Source organism: Hyperolius riggenbachi, chromosome 3 (genome assembly GCF_040937935.1).
Source record: "Hyperolius riggenbachi isolate aHypRig1 chromosome 3, aHypRig1.pri, whole genome shotgun sequence".
NCBI lineage: Eukaryota > Metazoa > Chordata > Amphibia > Anura > Hyperoliidae > Hyperolius > Hyperolius riggenbachi.
This window is the reverse complement of record NC_090648.1, coordinates 56338599-56357210: the sequence shown is the minus strand read 5'-3', so window position 1 is coordinate 56357210 and position 18612 is coordinate 56338599. Positions and strand designations below refer to the sequence as shown.

Here is an 18612-nt window from a genome sequence, read left to right as displayed (position 1 = left end):
CTCCGCCAGACAACCTGCGACCTGGACCCTGGACCAACTAAACATATGCTGAAATGCCCTGACCTGCTTGGTCCAGCATTTCACAAAATAGTAAATTGCTCTCTGCAAGCAGGGAGGTTTCCTACCTCTCTAAAAGAAGGAATCATCAAGCCCCTTCTCAAAAAACCTTCCATGGATCCAGATGCTATGAGCAGCTACAGACCTGTCTCCAACCTCCCCTTCTTAGGTAAAGTTATTGAAAAGGCTGTCTATCTGCAACTTGAAACCAGGCTGTCAGTAAACAACATCCTGGACCCTCTACAATCTGGCTTTAAGAAACACCACAGCTGTGAAACAGCCCTCATCCAAGTCTGCAACGATCTGCTCATGGCAAGGGACAGAGGGGAATGCTCCATCCTAATCCTGTTGGATCTCTCAGCTGCTTTTGATACAGTTGACCATGAAATCCTGCTTAACAGACTGCAGGAGTACTGTGGCATCAGTGGATCAGTCCTCCAGTGGTTCAGATCATTCCTGACTGACAGAACACAGAGAGTATCCCTAGGACCTATAATGTCCAAACCTGCACCTCTACAATTCGGAGTGCCACAAGGATCAATCCTATCCCCTCTGCTGTTTGCAATCTACATGTTGCCACTCGGTACACTTATCCAACGACATGGCCTGACGTACCACTGCTACGCCGATGACACACAGCTATACCTGTCCTTCAAACCTGGTGGAACAGACCCTACCCCAAAAATAAACTCTTGCTTAGCTGAGCTTCAGGCATGGATGAATGATAACTGGTTGAAACTGAATGCTGACAAAACTGAGGTCCTGTTTGTCCAAAGCCAGTGCTCGCCATCAAAACAGCTCTATCCTAAAGCAACACCAATCAGGATTGGGAATTCAGACATAAACAGCTCCAACCTTGTGCGTAGCCTTGGCGTACTAATCGATGGGGAATTGAGTTTCAGAAACCAAATTTCATCTGTAGTTAAATCTTCCTTCTTTCATCTGAAGAACATTGCAAAGATTAAACATCTGATTCCCCCAGAGGATCTTCAAACCCTAGTCCACGCCTTCATCACATCACGGCTGGACTACTGCAATGCCCTTTATGCTGGCCTCCCCAAAAAAGACCTGCGTCGCCTGCAATTAGTGCAGAATGCTGCTGCCAGATTGCTAACAAACCAGCCTCGCCACTGTCACATTACACCGATCCTTCGCTCACTGCACTGGCTACCAGTAGAATGGAGAATACTCTTCAAGATTGGACTGCTGACATTCAAATCCCTGCACAATCTGGGCCCTGGATACATGAAGGACTTGCTGAAGCTGCACCACACCTCTCACAACCTCAGATCAGCAAGTTCTATAAACTTGGTCACTCCCAGAGTGCACCTCAAAAAATCTGGAGACAGAGCCTTCTGTCATGCTGCCCCTACTCTTTGGAACTCCCTACCACACCCAGTAAAGACAGCACCATCCCTGGAGCTACTCAAGTCCAGACTGAAAAGCCACCTGTTTAGCCTGGCATTTCCAGATTTATAAAATTCTTCCCCTGTACCACGATGGTCGGAGCCATGCTTATGCGCTTTGAGTCCCACGGGAGAAAAGCGCTTTACAAATGTTATTTGTTGTTGTTGTTGTTGTTGTTGAGATTTTGGAACGGTAAATAGGCCCAATGAAAGCCTATGGGGGATTTTACCAATTTTGGACCCCTGTAACTCTGGTTTGCAGAGTTGTAGGGACCCCATCTTTGGAACCCTAAGGGTCCCTACAATGCTAGAAAATTTGGTACTGCTGAGCCATTGCCCTTTGAAAAGATGTGAGATTTTGGAAAGTGAAATAGGGAGGCAATGAAATCCTATGGGGGATTTTACCAATTTTGGACCCCTGTAACTCTGGTTTGCAGAGATGTAGGGACCCCATCTTTGGAATCCAAGTCTAACAATATGTCTTCTACCTGCATGAGACATTTCGTGAGATTCAGACGTTGCTAACGGCCATTGCTGCGATTTATGTACGTCAGACTCGCCACCATTGTAATTGCCCAAATAAACAGGTTTTGTGACCCTAGGCTATGACCTCTTCGGCCTAGGACTGCATTGAACGCGACCCACGCATTGTGCGCATTCTGGACAACACCAATTACTGGGTTTATACCCTTCTGGATCCACGGTACAAACACAATGTTCCAAAACTGCTTGAAGAAAGAGCCAGACAGGTCAAAATGGAAGAATACCAGCAGGCCCTTGTGGAGACTTTAGAGAGGAGATTGACATCCTCCCCCTCCTCTAGCCAGTTGTACGCCGACAGACTGACTTCCGCAAACCCAGGACGACCAGGAGGGCAGCAAACAACACAAGCCGCAGCTAGTGCCCAAAAGGGAATGGTATCGGCAGTGTCCTTGGAGTGGGAAAATTTTCTGACACCCATGCAGCAGCACACAGAACAGCAATCGTGCAGATCCACCTCCAACACCGATCGCCTGGAGAAGATGGTCAAGGACTACATGTCAGATGGTGTAGCTGTGTTGAACAATCCATCTGCACCCTTCAACTATTGGGTATCGAAGCTAGACACCTGGCACAAACTGGCAATGTACGCAATAGAGGTGCTGGCTTGCCCGGCAGCCAGCGTTATGTCGGAACGCTGTTTCAGTGCTGCCGGAGGCATCGTCACAGATCGGCGGCGTTTTCGCCTCTCCACAGAAAATGCAGACCGTCTGACTCAAATTAAAATGAATCAATCCTGGATTGGAAACGACTACGCAACACTCCCGGACCCCAACCAAGTAACATAAACAATGAACATCTGTGATGGGTTAGCGTTTCCGGTCCCTGTTTATTGAACCTCTCATCTGTATTACATTTATGACTGCATGGCGACAAAATCCAAATTGCTATCCGCACGCTTCTTGTCCTCATGCAAGGCCTGGGTTGTTGTGTCTCAAAGCGTGGCCTTCTCCTCCTGCGCCACCCTCCTCCTGTTCCATCACGTGTGCTGCTGCTGGGTTAGCGTTACCGGTCCCTTTTCCTGGAACCTCTTATATGTATTACATTTATGACTGCATGCCGACAAAAAGCATGTTACCTGTGCAAAGAAAACAGACATTTCCCGCATTTAAAAGACAGTTTTCCCTTTGAAACTTTAAAATCGATTTTCTCAAAAACTATAAGCTCTTTTTGCTGAAAATTTTTTTTCCTCTTGTACCCACTCCCAAGGTGCACATACCCTGTAAATTTAGGGTATGTAGCATGTAAGGAGGCTTTACAAAGCACGAAAGTTTGGGTCCCCATTGACTTCCATTATGTTCGGAGTTCGGCTCGAACACCCGAACATCGCGGCCATGTTCGGCCCGAACCCGAACATCTAGATGTTCGCCCAACACTACACATGACCCGTTCGGCCAATCACAGCGCTAGCCAAACGTTCGGGGTAACGTTCGGCCATGCGCTCTTAGTTCGGCCATATGGCCGAACAGTTTGGCCGAACACCATCAGGTGTTCGGCCGAACTCGAACATCACCCGAACAGGGTGATGTTCTGCAGAACCCGAACAGTGGCGAACACTGTTCGCCCAACACTAATGCCGAGTGGGTCAGTGGTCGCCACATACCCCGCTATGGAATAATGCTCAACCTCAGGAGTTTACTACAATGCCTGACCCAGGTGTGTGGGCAGACAAAGGCAGAGCCGGCCTTTGGGGGGGGGCCACTAGGGCGGTCGCCCCAGGCCCCGCACCTGAAGAGGCCCCGCACCCTCAGCAGGAGCCTCGGATTTCTCCATGACACTTAGCAGCAGGGCGGAAGGTACGCTGTACACTGGGTATAGCCATGGACGGTCGGGTGCTTGGGGAGGCTATAGCACCCTTTTAATTACCTGCAGCCAGCACCAGAGTCCCGACTCCTGTGGCTGCCAAGGTGCATTTAGTTAGAACAGCTACGAGTGCTGTTCAGCGGCTCCTCCTCCTCCTCCCTCCCCACCGGCTTACACACTCTGCACAGATGTCAGCGTCAAGCGTGTGGCATGGCGGGAAGAGCAAGGGGAGAGATGCGAGAGGCAGGAGATCATGACAGGGAGCTGAGCTGACACACATTCCAAGTGTGCAGCTTGAAGCGCGGGGCAGAGGAGGAAGCTGATCAGCCAGCTGTGACTAGGACAGGGGGAGCCAGCCTCGGAGACAGCAGTGAGAGGAACAGGCTCATGCTGGTGAGAGGGGAGGAGGGAGAGCAAGTGCGGCTGCCAAAGTGATTAGTGAAGTCTGAAGAGAGGGGATGAAAGTGGAGAAGATGTGCTGCAGGTGTCTGTGGTGCAGACTGGAGCTGCTGGGAGCAGTGGTTCCACAGAGAACAAAGGAAGGAGGCAAGCTTGTGAGTAACTGGAGTGATGATCTTTTTTTTTTGTCCCAAAATTCTGCTTTATTTTCTGACCATCATGTCACTTTTATTGTGTTTTCTCTATGGTCTGATTCAAATCTGTTATTGTAAAAATGCTCTTAATTTTTTTTAAAGAAAACTCACATAAACGCATGGTTTGATATGTTTTTCTTGTATTCTCTGCATCTCAGTATTCCCACCCCAGTGCGTATCCGACAGTTTGTTCCCACAGTATGTATTATGTATTTATATAGCACTGACATCTTCTGCAGCACTTTACAGAGAACATACTCATGTCACTGACTGTCCTCAGAGGAGCTCACAATCTAATCCTACTATAGTCATAGTCTAATGTCCTTCCATATAATTATTATTATTTATTTATATAGCACTGCACTGACATCCTCTGCAGCATATTACAGCGTACATAGTCATGTCACTGACTGTCCTCAGAGGACCTCACACTCTAATCCTACTATAGTCATAGTATAATGTCCTACCATATTATTATTATGTATTTATATAGCACTGATATCTTCTGCAGCACTGTACAGAGTACATAGTCATGTCACTGACCGTCCTCAGAGGGGCTCACAATCTAATCCTATCATTCATAACCAGAGTATCTAGCGGAAACCTACGCAGGTGGTGGGGAACATACAAACTCCTTCTTGATGTAGACCTGGCTGGGATTCGAACTGGGGACCCAGCGCTGCAATGCGAGAGTGTTAACCATTAGGTATGTATGTATACATACATACACTCAGCATATCTGTGTCTCTAGGCCCCGCATATGACACTCGCCCCAGGCCCCGCATACTCTAAGGCCGCCTCTGGACAAAGGTATAGTGAAACTCTGGGATTTCACAGAGGGCAATGCTCTCTGGCAATTTAGTGAACTTAAACAGTTATATGCCCCCATTGAATTCTATGCTATTTAGATACCTGCAGCTGCGTCACACTTTTGCCACCTGCCACTCAGTTCAGGACAGCTTACCTACTGGTGCAATCTCACCCCTTGGAAGACTTTCTTCCTCACTCTGAGGTGATGGTGACTACCTCACAATTATATTCTATTTATGGACAAGGAATCAGGTTCCACAATAAAGCTTCTTACGGTGTGGGAGAGGAATCTGTCAGATTTGACAGAGAAGGAGTGGGTGGAAGTTATTGCTAATATGGTCACTATGCCTATAACCGCTAGACATAAACTGGTTTCCCTGAGATTTCTTTACAAGACATATACAGTATGACACCCTACTGCTAAAAATGAGGAAGGATGGTGCTGGGGCATGTTGAAGATGTGGGGAAGACAGAGTGGACCTTCTTCAGATCTTTTGGACTTGCAACATAATTAAAGTATTTTGGGAAGGGCTCCAAGACATTGGCCTCAGTTCACTAAGCTTTATCAAACACTTTATCAAACATTTGATAATTTACCTCATGGGTAAAAGCTAATTTTGAGTTCACCGAGGTGTTGAATGTTTTATCAATAAAACATTCGATAAATCTATAACACCTTAATGAATTCAAAATTAGATTGGATAGATGTGCTGCTGAAGTAATATACACGTGCACATACGGGAGGGGATGCCCAGGGGATGGAGCATTTTGGGTAGTGTAGTTCCCGCATACATCATTCATATGGTTAGTAAGGCAACCTGGATATGCAGTTCCAGAGTACTCGTGAACGAACATGATGATAGCTTGTAGTGAAACTTAACACCAGAGAAATCGGAGGTTTAACAAGAGGTACATTGCGGATTTTAAGTGTTTTTATTTCAGGTTACGTATGTAAACGGCGCCGACCCGACCTCCCATGATGTCCTGCCCAGTTCTCTGACACCCTAGAGGCCTGCCGGGGAGGGAGGGGAGGAGGTGGGGTTAAAGTGAACCTCCGGACTAAAAATCGACTCAGCAGCACTGAAAAGGCTTTGTGTTTCTTTAACAGTTTCACAGCATCAGAACTTTGTTTCTCTTATACAAGTCTCATTTTTAGCTGCACAGAAGAAAACTGCCCGGGCTTTTTTTCCTTGATGCTGTGCAAAGCATGATGGGATTTCTGATTTTGTTGTTCTCGTTCTGCTGTTTTGGTGCAATTTATTTTTTTTGACATTTTGAATTTGACATTTGAAGCCTAGCGTGCGCAGCTGGAAGGGGTAATCAGGACACAGGATAGTTGGAACTGTGTCTCCTGCTCCTTGTCACCTCCTTTCAACCAAAAAGATGGCTGCCCCCATGACTAAGATGGCAGCCCCCATGAATCACAAACATTTGCCTGTTCTTTTAAAAATAGGGTGGGTAAGAGATATATTACCTATCTATTCTAATTAACATAACTAATGTAACTTGATGACAGTATGTTTGTTTAGGCTGAAGTTCCCCTTTAAGCATGCATAATGCTACAGGGCACATGCGCACTCCAGCCCCTGATGAGTCACAACCCACCACGTGACGAAACGCATAGGGTGGAGCTTGGAGGACGCACGCTGTACTACCACTAATCGGAGGTGACGCGGCCTGGGCATGTGAGAGGTGACCGGAGCTGGCGGCAATGTGGTATTGAGATACGCTATAATGCAAGATATTTTTATGTACGCAGTTTTAACTTGGGGGCCATTGGGAGCCTATCAAAGCGGTTTTATGCTATGAGAGATCTCTTGATGTTTTTAAGGTTTTACAGCCCGGATGCATTATGATATGCAATATTGCCAAGAATTTCTCTGGTGAGCAGGGAAAGCAAGGGGGGGGGGGGGGTGTGATCCCCATTTAACCCCGGTGATAGCTACTATTCCCTCACACAGTGTGTGTCTATGCACAAGGGTGTCACTGATGAGGCAATACTCACTACGAGAAGGATTGGTTCGTTGTGTGCTTATTTTTAAGGGCCTTGGATTGCAAGAGCTGACAAGGATAATTGGCACGACTATTGTGTGAACCTTGTATCGTGACTGGGACTTGTCTCTGTGTATAGTCAGCAGCCAAACTAGAGAGTGAGGACTGAGCGCAACATCATGGTGAAAAAGAGGAGGAGAACTTACCTGACATCACTGAGGAAGGGCAAGAGGAGATGGATATTAGGTCGGCATCCAACTTTGTGCAAATGGGGTCTTTTATGCTGTCCAGCCTGTTGAGGGACCCCCATATAAAAAAAAAAAAAACCTCAAGGGTGATGACCTGTACTGGGTGGCAATGCTACTAGACCTTCAGTAAAAGCACAAAGTGGTGGAAATGTTTCCAAATTTACAGAAGGCAGAAAGGATGCAGCACTTGCACAACAAGCTGGCAACTATGCTTTACAGTGTTTTTAAGGGTGATGTCACAGCACAACGGAATAAAGGTGCCACTGCCAGTAATCTTCCTCCTCCTCCCATGTCAACACAGGCAAAGACAGGACACTCTACCGATCTCATGGTGATGTCGGACATGTGGACATTCTTTAGTCCAATGCCTTGCCTTAGCCACTCCAGATCCACCTTCCACCAACGCCTCGACCGGCAGGTAGCAGGCTACCTGGCCTTAAGTGTGGATGTAGACACTGTGAGCAGCGATGAACCCCTGGACTACTGGGTGTGCAGGCTTGACCAGTGGCCAGAGCTGTCCCAATTTGCCATCCAACTTCTGGCTTGCCCTGCCTCAAGCCTCCTGTCAGAAAGGACCTTCAGCGCAGCTGGAGGCATTGTCAGTGAGAAGAGAAGTCGCCTAGGTCACAAAAGTGTTTAGTACCTCACCTCTATCAAAATGAATGAGGCCTGGACCCCGGAAGGCTACTGCTTGCCTGAAGACTTAGTCAGTCCCCACACAACATCTCTGCCTGCAGGCCGCTTGACTGCCTTCTCCGCAACACCAACAGGGTCCAGGACCCCAGGCGGATAGCAGCAGCCGCTATAATAATTTTTCTGGTGCGTGTACATGCCTGCCTAATTTTTCTGGCTGCAACAACAAAACAAAAACGCATGTACATGTGTCAATTCCCCTTCATGATCATTACCTTGCCACGGTGAAGGGGCTTTCGTATCACAATGAAGCAATGACAGGCTATAAAAAGTGTGTTGGGGGGCACATCTGACCCAAGAGAATAAGTTCTTTGCTTCATTGTGGACAGACCAAATTCAATCAGCTGGACACTCAGTCATTGTTCTGTCATTGAGCTACCTCAGCCCGACCATATGGGCTTGAAAACCGCCATCACCTGCACTCTCGCCATGGTGCACACCAGTCACGCATGGCTGTCACTACACAAACAGCTGTTTGCAGTGTGTTACACAGTGAGTTTAGTCTGTCAGTGTGAAGCAGTACACTAATTACACTACCAGAATTGATGTATACACACGGAAGATGCTTTAAAGTACTTTATGCCTCCAATTTAACAATGCCCTTAAAACCCTGCTGTGCATCAAATCCGGATTTTTCCCCGGGACTTTGGGCATGTATCCCACTCCGCCATGCCCCCTCCAGGTGTTAGACCCCTTGAAACATCTTTTCCATCACTTTTGTGGCCAGAATTAGTGTTTGTAGTTTTGAAAGTTCGCCTGCTCATTGAAGTCCACTGCGGTTTGCACAAACTTTTGCGGAAGTACTCAATCGATGTTCGCGAACCTAAAATCGGAGGTTTGAGCCATCTTTACTGACCATGGTATGAAATACTGCACACATTTAAAAAAAAAAAAGTGTACCTGAGGCGATATGTGACCTGAGGAGATAAACGTGTATGTACAGTACTAAACATTAATAACCAGATTGGTTTACTTGATTTATTTTTCTGCCTGAAAGAGTTGGTTTCTAGGCATGGAAGGGACAGATTTTGTCTTGTTGGTACCTTGTCAGCAATAGAGTAAACATCACTGATAAGCAAATTACAGCCATGAGGGCTCATTCACACTAAGGGCATTTTTGGCCTTTTTTTCGAGCGCAGGCGGTTTTCAAAATAGCCTACAAAACGCTTGTGCAACTAATCTCTATGAGAAGTCTCATATCAGCGTGGGCCGCAAAGCAGTGCCTGTACCATTTTTGGGGGTGTTTTTGCTATAATGGAAGGTATAAAAAAAAAAAAAAAAAAAAAAAAATCGCTTTGTGCAGTGATTGCGTTTGCGTTTTTAAGACTAAATACATTGTATTTATTCTTTTCCAGGTCAAAGTTCAATTTCTGACTTGCGTTAGGAAGTGAATGAAAAAAAAACACTCTGGAAAAGCGCTTAGAAAAGCTATTAACAAAAACGCCGGGAAATGCAAAAAAAAAAAAAAGCAACAGCACAAAACCACTAAACTCTTGTGTTTTTGTTCTTAGATGTGAACGAGGCCTAAAAGTTTTCCTGACAGAATACAACTTCTGAGAGCAGGGAGAGATCAAATTTATGAACTAGTGACCTTTTTCTAACTCTGGGACACTTAACCACTTATGCAGCGCAGACGTGAGCTTCTCGTCCACAGCAGCAGTTGCTAGAGCCACAGGAACGCGCTAGTCACGTCCCTGCAGTTTGGGGGTTTTGCAGGCGACCGTGCGGGCAGATGCTCATGAACGTGCTGCTGCTGCTGCTAGGGGAGGGAGGAGGGGGGATTGGCTGCAAGTCCCCTGTGCCAATCTGAGCATGTCCACCAAGGATAAACACTGTTTTTGTTCAAAAACAGTGTTTATGCTTACATAGAGCAACCGTGCTATATACCACCGTGATTTCCGCCGGTTTCTGCCGCCCGATAGTTAGATTTATGAATGTAAACAATGTTCCCATTCATAATCTCCCCACCGGAACTGTGATCACAGGCTTCAAATTGAAACCTGTGTCACTTCCTTAGGATATAATGTGTTGTTACATTGTAACTATGTAGCGTACAAAGAACGCTAATAGGATTTTTGCCCACGGGGACATCTTGTTGCCAAATAGTAAAATACATCTACTGACTTTAGTATGAAATAATAATAATAATAATAATAAGGCATATAATTAAATAATGGGCTAAAAATTAGTGATGGATCTAAAACTAAAAAAAATGCACCTTTATTTCCAAATGAAATATTGTCACCATAAAATTGTACTAGGGATATAATTTTAATGTTGCAATAACGGACAAATGGCGAAATAAAATGCGTGGATTTTAATTATGGTAGCATGAATTATTTTAAGACCATAATGGCTGAAAACTGAAAAATAATTTTCCATTTTTCTTATTATTCCCATCATACTGCATTTAGAATAAAATAATTCTTAGCATAATGTACCACCCAAAGAAAGCCTAATTGGTGGTGGAAAAAACAAGGTATAGATCATTTTGTGGTGATTTGTTGAACTAAGTAGTGATAAAGTTATTGGGGAATGAATAGGAGGAGCGCTGGCAGGTGAAAATTCCTCTCGTCCATAAGGTGAAAATTACCCGCGGGCTGAAATGGTTAATAGGCTGCTACTGATTAGGGACAGTAAAACATTCAGAAAACCCTGGGATGGGGGGGGGGGGGGAGCATTTTTAGGAGTAGGAGGATAATGCATTTTATTTACAAGTTGTAAAAGTAACACCCAAGAGAAAACTCTGGTGAAAAAGTGAATTGCAAATGGGCCATGGTGTACTTTGCCTTATGCACACTGTATTACATGCAACGCATGTATTGCAAAAGTAGCCTTAGACGAACTGGAACTAAACGCATGACCCTCCTATTTAATACGTCCATCCAGACAGTTGATTGCCATCAGTGGACTCAACACATGCACACCAAGAGTCTGCAGTAATAGAATACTTGTAGAGTATATATATATATATTGGACACAGAGAGAACTTATTTTCTTAAAAAAAATGGAAGTTTAATTTAAAAAAAAAAATTTAATTCAATTTTCTAATCCACAAAACTGGTGCAGATTTAGATTTGTATTAGCATTAGCAATCAACTCTAACTCTAATATATATGTATAAAAAAGTTCCAGTGTCAAAATGATGACTCTTATGGTGCTTATATTAAAAAAAAATAATCATCATCATGACAGGCTCCGTGTTGAGGGTGGAGGATGGAGGGTGGGGGCGGGTTAATTACTCACCTGTTTAGATGTAACGCAACGCTCTGCTCCTCGGGAACGCACTCAGAGCCATGTTTGCAAAGTCTGCCAAAGCTCTTTGGTAACCTTTGCCTGTGTTGCTGCGGTCTGCTCCCAGCTCAGCAGTGCAGATTGGGGTGGCCAGAGCCTCGGCACAAGAGGGGCAGAGTGATCATCACCTGCCTGAATGAATTACAGCCATGCAGGTAAGTATTTAAAGGACGACTGTAGCAAGAGGGATTTGGAGGCTGCCATATTTATTTCCTTTTAATACCAGTTGCCTGGCTGCCCTGTTGATCCTCTGCCTCTAATACTTTTAGCCATAGATCCTGAACAAGCATGCAGCAGATCAGGCGTTTGACATTTATTGGCAGATCTGACAAGATTAGCTGCATTCTTGTTTTCGGTTCTATCCAGGCACTACTGCAACCAAATACAGGATCTTCTCAAAAAATTAGCATATTGTGATAAAGTTCATTATTTTCTGTAATGTACTGATAACCATTAGACTTTCATATATTTTAGATTCAAATACACACAACTGAAGTAGTTCAAGCCTTTTATTGTTTTAATATTGATGATTTTGGCATACAGCTCATGAAAACCCAAATTTCCTATCTCAAAAAATTAGCATATTTCATCCGACCAATAAAAGAAAAGTTTTTTTTAAAACAAAAAAAGTCAACCTTCAAATAAATTATGTTCAGTTATGCACTCAATACTTGGTCGGGAATCCTTTTGCAGAAATGACTGCTTCAATGCAGCGTGGCATGGAGGCAATTAGCCTGTGGCACTGCTCAGGTGTTATGGAGGCCCAGGATGCTTCGATAGCGGCCTTAAGCTCATCCAGAGTGTTGGGTCTTGCTTCTCTCAACTTTCTCTTCCCAATATCCCACAGATTCTCTATGGGGTTCAGGTCAGGAGAGTTGGCAGGCCAATTGAGCACAGTAATACCATCGTCAGTAAACCATTTACCAGTGGTTTTGGCACTGTGAGCAGGTGCCAGGTCGTGCTGAAAAATGAAATCTTCATCTCCATAAAGCTTTTCAGCAGATGGAAGCATGAACCCACTTTTGAACCAGAAACAGCGGCAGAAGCGCCTGACCTGGGCTACCGAGAAGCAGCAGTGGACTGTTGCTCAGTGGTCCAAAGTACTTTTTTCGGATGAAAGCAACTTTTACATGTAATTCGGAAATCAAGGTGCCAGAGTCTGGAGGAAGACTGGGGAGAGGGTAATGCCAAAATGCCTGAAGTCCAGTGTCAAGTACCCACAGTCAGTGATGGTCTGGGGTGCCATGTCAGCTGCTGGTGTTGCTCCACTGTGTTTTATCAAGGGCAGGGTCAATGCAGCTAGCTATCAGGAGATTTTTGAACACTTCATGCTTCCATCTGCTGAAAAGCTTTATGGAGATGAAAATTTCATTTTTCAGCATGACCTGGCACCTGCTCACAGTGCCAAAACCACTGGTAAATGGTTTAGTGAGTGACCATGGTATTATTGTGCTCAATTGGCCTGCCAACTCTCCTGACCTGAACCCCATAGATAATCTGTGGGATATTGTGAAGAGAAAGTTGAGACGCAAGACCCAACACTCAGGATGAGCTTAAGGCCGCTATCGAAGCATCCTGGGCCTCCATAACACCTGAGCAGTGCCACAGGCTGATTGCCTCCATGCCACGCTGCATTGAAGCAGTCATTTCTGCAAAAGGATTCCCGACCAAGTATTGAGTGCATAACTGAACATAATTATTTGAAGGTTGACTTTTTTTGTTTTAAAAAAACTTTTCTTTTATTGGTCGGATGAAATATGCTAATTTTTTGAGATAGGAAATTTGGGTTTTCATGAGCTGTATGCCCAAATCATCAATATTAAAACAATAAAAGGCTTGAACTACTTCAGTTGTGTGTATTTGAGTCTAAAATATATGAAAGTCTAATGTGTATTAGTACATTACAGAAAATAATGAACTTTATCACAGTATGCTAATTTTTTGAGAAGATCCTGTAGATCAGCAGGGCTGCCAGGCAACTGGTATTGTTTAAAAGGAAATAAATATGGCAGCCTCCCTATTCTTCTCACTTCCATTGTCCTTTAACCCTGAGAGCCACCCAGTCCTCCATCATGAAGACAGAGCCTGCCATTCTAGGCTCTGTCTTTTATACTTTAATGCTGGGCATACACGGCTCGATTTTGCCGCTCGATTCTCCCCCTCAATCGATTCCCTGCTCGATTCCGCAGGCGATTCTCTCGTCTTCCGCTTGTTTTTCTTATCTTTTTGCATTGTCCTCAATGCAGAATCGAGCAGCGAAACGATCGGGCGGGAGATTGGAAGTGTCGGAAATTATCTATCGAGCCATCTAAATGGCTCAGACTCCAGCCGTGTATTCCCAGAATAAGAACTTTTAATAGGTTTTTGTTTGAAGCATCTGTCACTTTCAAAACATTATAAAGGTCTCTCGTGAGTCTTCATATGAATATCCAGGTTGGCCTTCCAGCGGAAACAGCGGCCACATTTTAAACATTTAAATTTCTTTTCTTCTCTGTGAATCCTCATGTGATTATAAAGACTTGAATTATGTCTAAAGTATTTTCCACATTCTGAACATCTGAATGGCATCTCTCCCGTGTGAATCCTCTTGTGACAAATAAGAGTGGACATATGCGAGAAGCTCCTATTACAATCCATGCATTTGTGCGGCTTTTCTCCTGAATGAGTCCTAAGGTGCTCCTCAAGGTGCAACCTCTGAGTGAAAGGTTTGCCACATTGCGAACAGCAAAATGGTTTCACTCTCGTGTGAATCTTCTTGTGACGGTTGAGACCTGTCTTGGTAGAAAAGGGTTTGTCACATAGTGAACATTTAAATGGCTTTTCACCAGTGTGAGACCTCTGATGGTCCGAAAACTTGGCATTCGTCGTAAAACATTTATCACAATGCTTACAGGAAAATGGTCTCTCTTCTGTGTGGATTCTACCACATTCCTTACAAGGAAATGGTGTCTTTTGTGGGTTAGGTTTTTGGTGAACGTTCTGCTGCGACTCTGAAGTGGATCCCACCGCACACTCCGAGCACAGAGGTGAATTGTGTTCTGTGTTCCTCCCTTGGGGATCTGGAGACTCTCGATAGAACACGTTGTTACACTTATGGCATATGTCTAAATAGTTTCCAGCCATCATGTGGTGAGGAAACCCGTCTTAGATATTAGATTCTTTCACACGCTACTAGGTATGGTGCCCCACCTGTGTAGAAATGTAAAAAGATTACTGTCACTTTAGTTTCACCAATTGATTCAAGGAACAAAAAAAATCTTTATGGATGAAAGCATGGTGAAATTACTGAAACTGAAGCTGCTGGGTTAAAAATCAATTTTTTTTTTTTTATTTATTTTTTTTTTTTTTATGGAAAAAGTATTTACACAAAACCTACAAAGGTCTTTAAAAACATTTTTGACATATGCCCACTATTAACCTTGACATAAATCATACATCTGGTGACAATGGTGTCCACTGTCTACAGGGGCTTTACAATGAACCAAAAATCTGCTTCAATATGTTGTTGGCAGAGTTGCTCGAATGCACCCAAATTCTATTTGAGTGCATTCAAATCCAAGTCAAATCCGGATTTGGCCGGATGTTCGAATGGACCCAAATTCGATTCGAGTGGATTCGAATCCAGGTCAGGGGAAAATGCGGATCACGAGTCATGATCACGAGTTGTGATTCAAAACTAGGGATGATCGGAACCAGCTAATTCAGCACCACCGGAATTTGCGGATTCCGCCAGCGCTAAATTCCTTCGCTATGACATTTCCGCAGAATTTTGCGAATTTCAGAGGAATTCCGCATTCCGGCGGAAAAATTAAAAGTAATCACAGTTGAGACTTTTTTTATGCTAAAGGATAGCCTATAGCACCTAGTTGCTGTTCCCCTGGTCTTTTTTCCAGCATGAGTCCTCCTCCTCCTCCTCCTCCAGTCTTCCAGGGATTTTTAGGATGTCAAAAGCCAGCTCACATACATTGGCCAGGAATCGAACCCAGGTCAACTGCTTGGAAGGCAGCTCTCCTCACCGCTATACCACAACCAACACTACATGCTGAAGCCAGCCTAGCATGTACCATTGTGATATACCCAGGAGAAAAATGAGCTTGCTTAGGGATTTGTAACTCTCTCTAGTAGGGATGGTCACCGCTTTCTGTGGAATTGTATTTTTCGCAATTCTGGGCGGAAATTGGTCATTCTATTCCATTTGGTCGGAATTGCTTTTTCAATCCGGCGGAATTCCGAAATTGCCTGTGAAATTCTGCCGGTATCCGTTGATGGTTTTAAGCTGAAAATTCAGAACAATGGGAGAGAGAGAGGGAGAGGGAGAGAGCTAATTTTTTTATCTCAGGTATATCACAATGGTACATACTAGGCTGGCTTCAGCATGTAGCGTTGGTGGTGGTATAGCGGTGAGGAGAGCTGCCTTCCAAGCAGTTGACCTGGGTTCGATTCCTGGCCAATGTATGTGAGTTGGCTTTTGACATCCTACATATCCCTAAGCAAGCTCATTTTTCTCTTGGGTATATCACAATGGTATATGGCGGACCAAGCCTTCCCCTCTCCTCTGAGCCCTTATCCAAGCCATTGACAAGGGACTCTTCCTCACCTCTGGTGCCCCAGGAGGAGGTGGGGGTGACAACTCCCTGGGGGGGGGGGGGTTATGGTTGCATCTGAGAGTCCCCTTTAAGAAGGGGACCCCAGATGCCCACCCCCCTCCCATGAGAAATGAGTATATATTTAACTCTTTTCCACAAAGGGTTAAATGAAATAAAAACACAACCACAAAAAAGCCCTTTAAATGTTAACCAGAAATACTTACCTGTACCTTTAAAAAAAAAAAAAAAAAAGTTCCCACGCCAGTATCCTCGGGAAATGATCCCACGAAAAAAGTATCCTCTAATCTTGCGATCTTCAATTAAGTTGATTAAAGATCTCCCACAGCCATCAGCTATACTAATTATAGTTTAGAATGCGTCCTGCTGACGCATAGCGCCAGCTCCTGCTGTCCTCCCCGCCTCTTCACCCAGCCTTCCACCTGGTGCACCCATGGGTGCTGCTAGGGGAGGGGTGACAGGTGCAGGCAGGTGGAGAGGGCAAGCGGGAGCCGGCAGCTATGCGTCAGCCCAGGACGCATTCCAAGCTATACTAGCCATAACCGGTTCATAAATGATCCACTTTTTGTATTGAATTGAATGAATCGATTTAGAGGGGCTGGTGTAGTTCAGGGTGCAAAGCCCAAGTCGGCCGGGGATCTGCATTCTGACTATCCCAGCCTGCATGTGGGACAAGGGGTTACAGAGGCTCAGAAGGGGGGACCCCACACCCAATTTTTGTTTTTCAGATTTCCCACACTCAGAACATTCCCCAAAAATAAACAAAAATGTTTTTTAAATATTGTTTCCCACTACCTTTTTAGCATATCCTGCAAATTTGGTGTTGCTAGTATGTAAGGGGCATTTGCTATTAACTGCTAAAGTTGGCGGGAATTATTTCCCAGGATCTGTCATTGGCCGGCATTTAAATGTATACCTTTTTTCTTTGTATAAAAAGATAGAATCCAGCACCATCTAGTACTTGCTCTTTTACTTTAATAAAAGAATACTGGCATAAGTAACATCTGCCTGGAGACAGTTTATGAGCACCTAGACAAACCGAACTCATATGCCCGGATCCTTCTTCTTGACTTTAGTTCAGCATTTAACACCAGTGGTGCTCAGCAGAGCTCGAATATTCGAGTAGCTCGAATATTCGAGCTCTTTTCCAGCTATTCGAGCTCGGTATTCGAGCTCCGAATAGCTGGAGCTATTCGAATGGGCTATCCGAGTACACTCGAATAGCCCATTCACTATTCGAGCTATTCGAGCAACCCGGCGCTATTCGAGCTCGGTACCGAGCTCGAATAGCGTCATAGCCCAGATTGATGTCCTTAGAGCCAATCAGAGGGCTCCCAGGCCCTCTGACGGCAGCCAATCACAGAGGGGGACCCTGGCCAGGCCCTACCCTATAAATAGCGGCCGCCATGTTCCGTTTCTCCATGCTTGCCTGAGACTTGTACAGAGAGAGAGTTGCTCCTTTGTGCTTTGGCTTAGCAAGTGCTCTATTGTGATCATTTACCTAGCGTTTTTGCTCACCTACACCTGCCATATACACCTATATTGTTGTTAGTTAGATAGACATTGTATTTTAGTTAGTAGCTTGTGTGTTACATTAGAGACAGGCAGCTGCTGCAAGCTTACAGGTTTAGGCCTCAGGGGGGCCTTGCCTCTGTGGGCAGCTGTCCTCTGTTTATTTCTCTCATCTATACCAGTATTTCTGCTGTCCTTTACTAATAGTATTGTAGTTATACTGTACTAGGAGTAGGACACTCACTGACTGTCACTGTTTATAGGCTACTAGCTAGCTCCTGCGTGTGTGCACTTACTCACTGTCTGTGTGTACACACACTCTATTTCCTTCTGATTACTGATAGATTATTGTTATTTAGTTGTACTTACTTACTACTTACTCTTACTGTACCCGTAGGGACACTCACTGTCACTGTTCATATAGGCTACTAGCTCCTGCGTGTGCGCACTGCACTCACTGTCTGAGTGTACACACACAACACACACTCTATTTCCTTCTGATCGCTGATTGATTATCGTAATTAGTTAGTTGTACTTACTGTTACTACTTACTCTTACTGTACTAGGAGTCTAGGACACTCAGTCACTGTGTTCATAGGCTACTAGCTCCTGCGTGCGTGCACTCACTGTCTGAGTGTACACACACCCACACTCCATTTCCTTCTGATCGCTGATTGATTATTGTAATTAGTTAGTTCTACTTACTGTTACTACTTACTCTTACTGTACTAGGAGTCTAGGACACTCAGTCACTGTGTTCATAGGCTACTAGCTCCTGCGTGCGTGCACTCACTGTCTGAGTGTACACACACCACCCACACTCTATTTCCTTCTGATCGCTGATTGATTATTGTAATTAGTTAGTTCTACTTACTGTTACTACTTACTCTTACTGTACTAGGAGTCTAGGACACTCAGTCACTGTGTTCATAGGCTACTAGCTCCTGCGTGCGGTCACTCACTGTCTGAGTGTACACACACCCACACTCCATTTCCTTCTGATCGCTGATTGATTATTGTAATTAGTTAGTTCTACTTACTGTTACTACTTACTCTTACT

The 18612-nt window shown here is 44.7% G+C and overlaps 1 protein-coding gene across 1 annotated transcript; it reads right to left on the bottom strand.

Moving 5' to 3' along the window:
- Window positions 1–13830: 13830 nt before the first annotated feature.
- Window positions 13831–14559, bottom strand: LOC137562106 (zinc finger protein 79-like). The gene has a single exon (XM_068273443.1). The coding sequence runs from the start codon at window positions 14557–14559 to the stop codon at window positions 13831–13833; it is 729 nt and encodes a 242-aa protein (XP_068129544.1).
- Between the last annotated feature and the right edge of the window lie 4053 nt (window positions 14560–18612).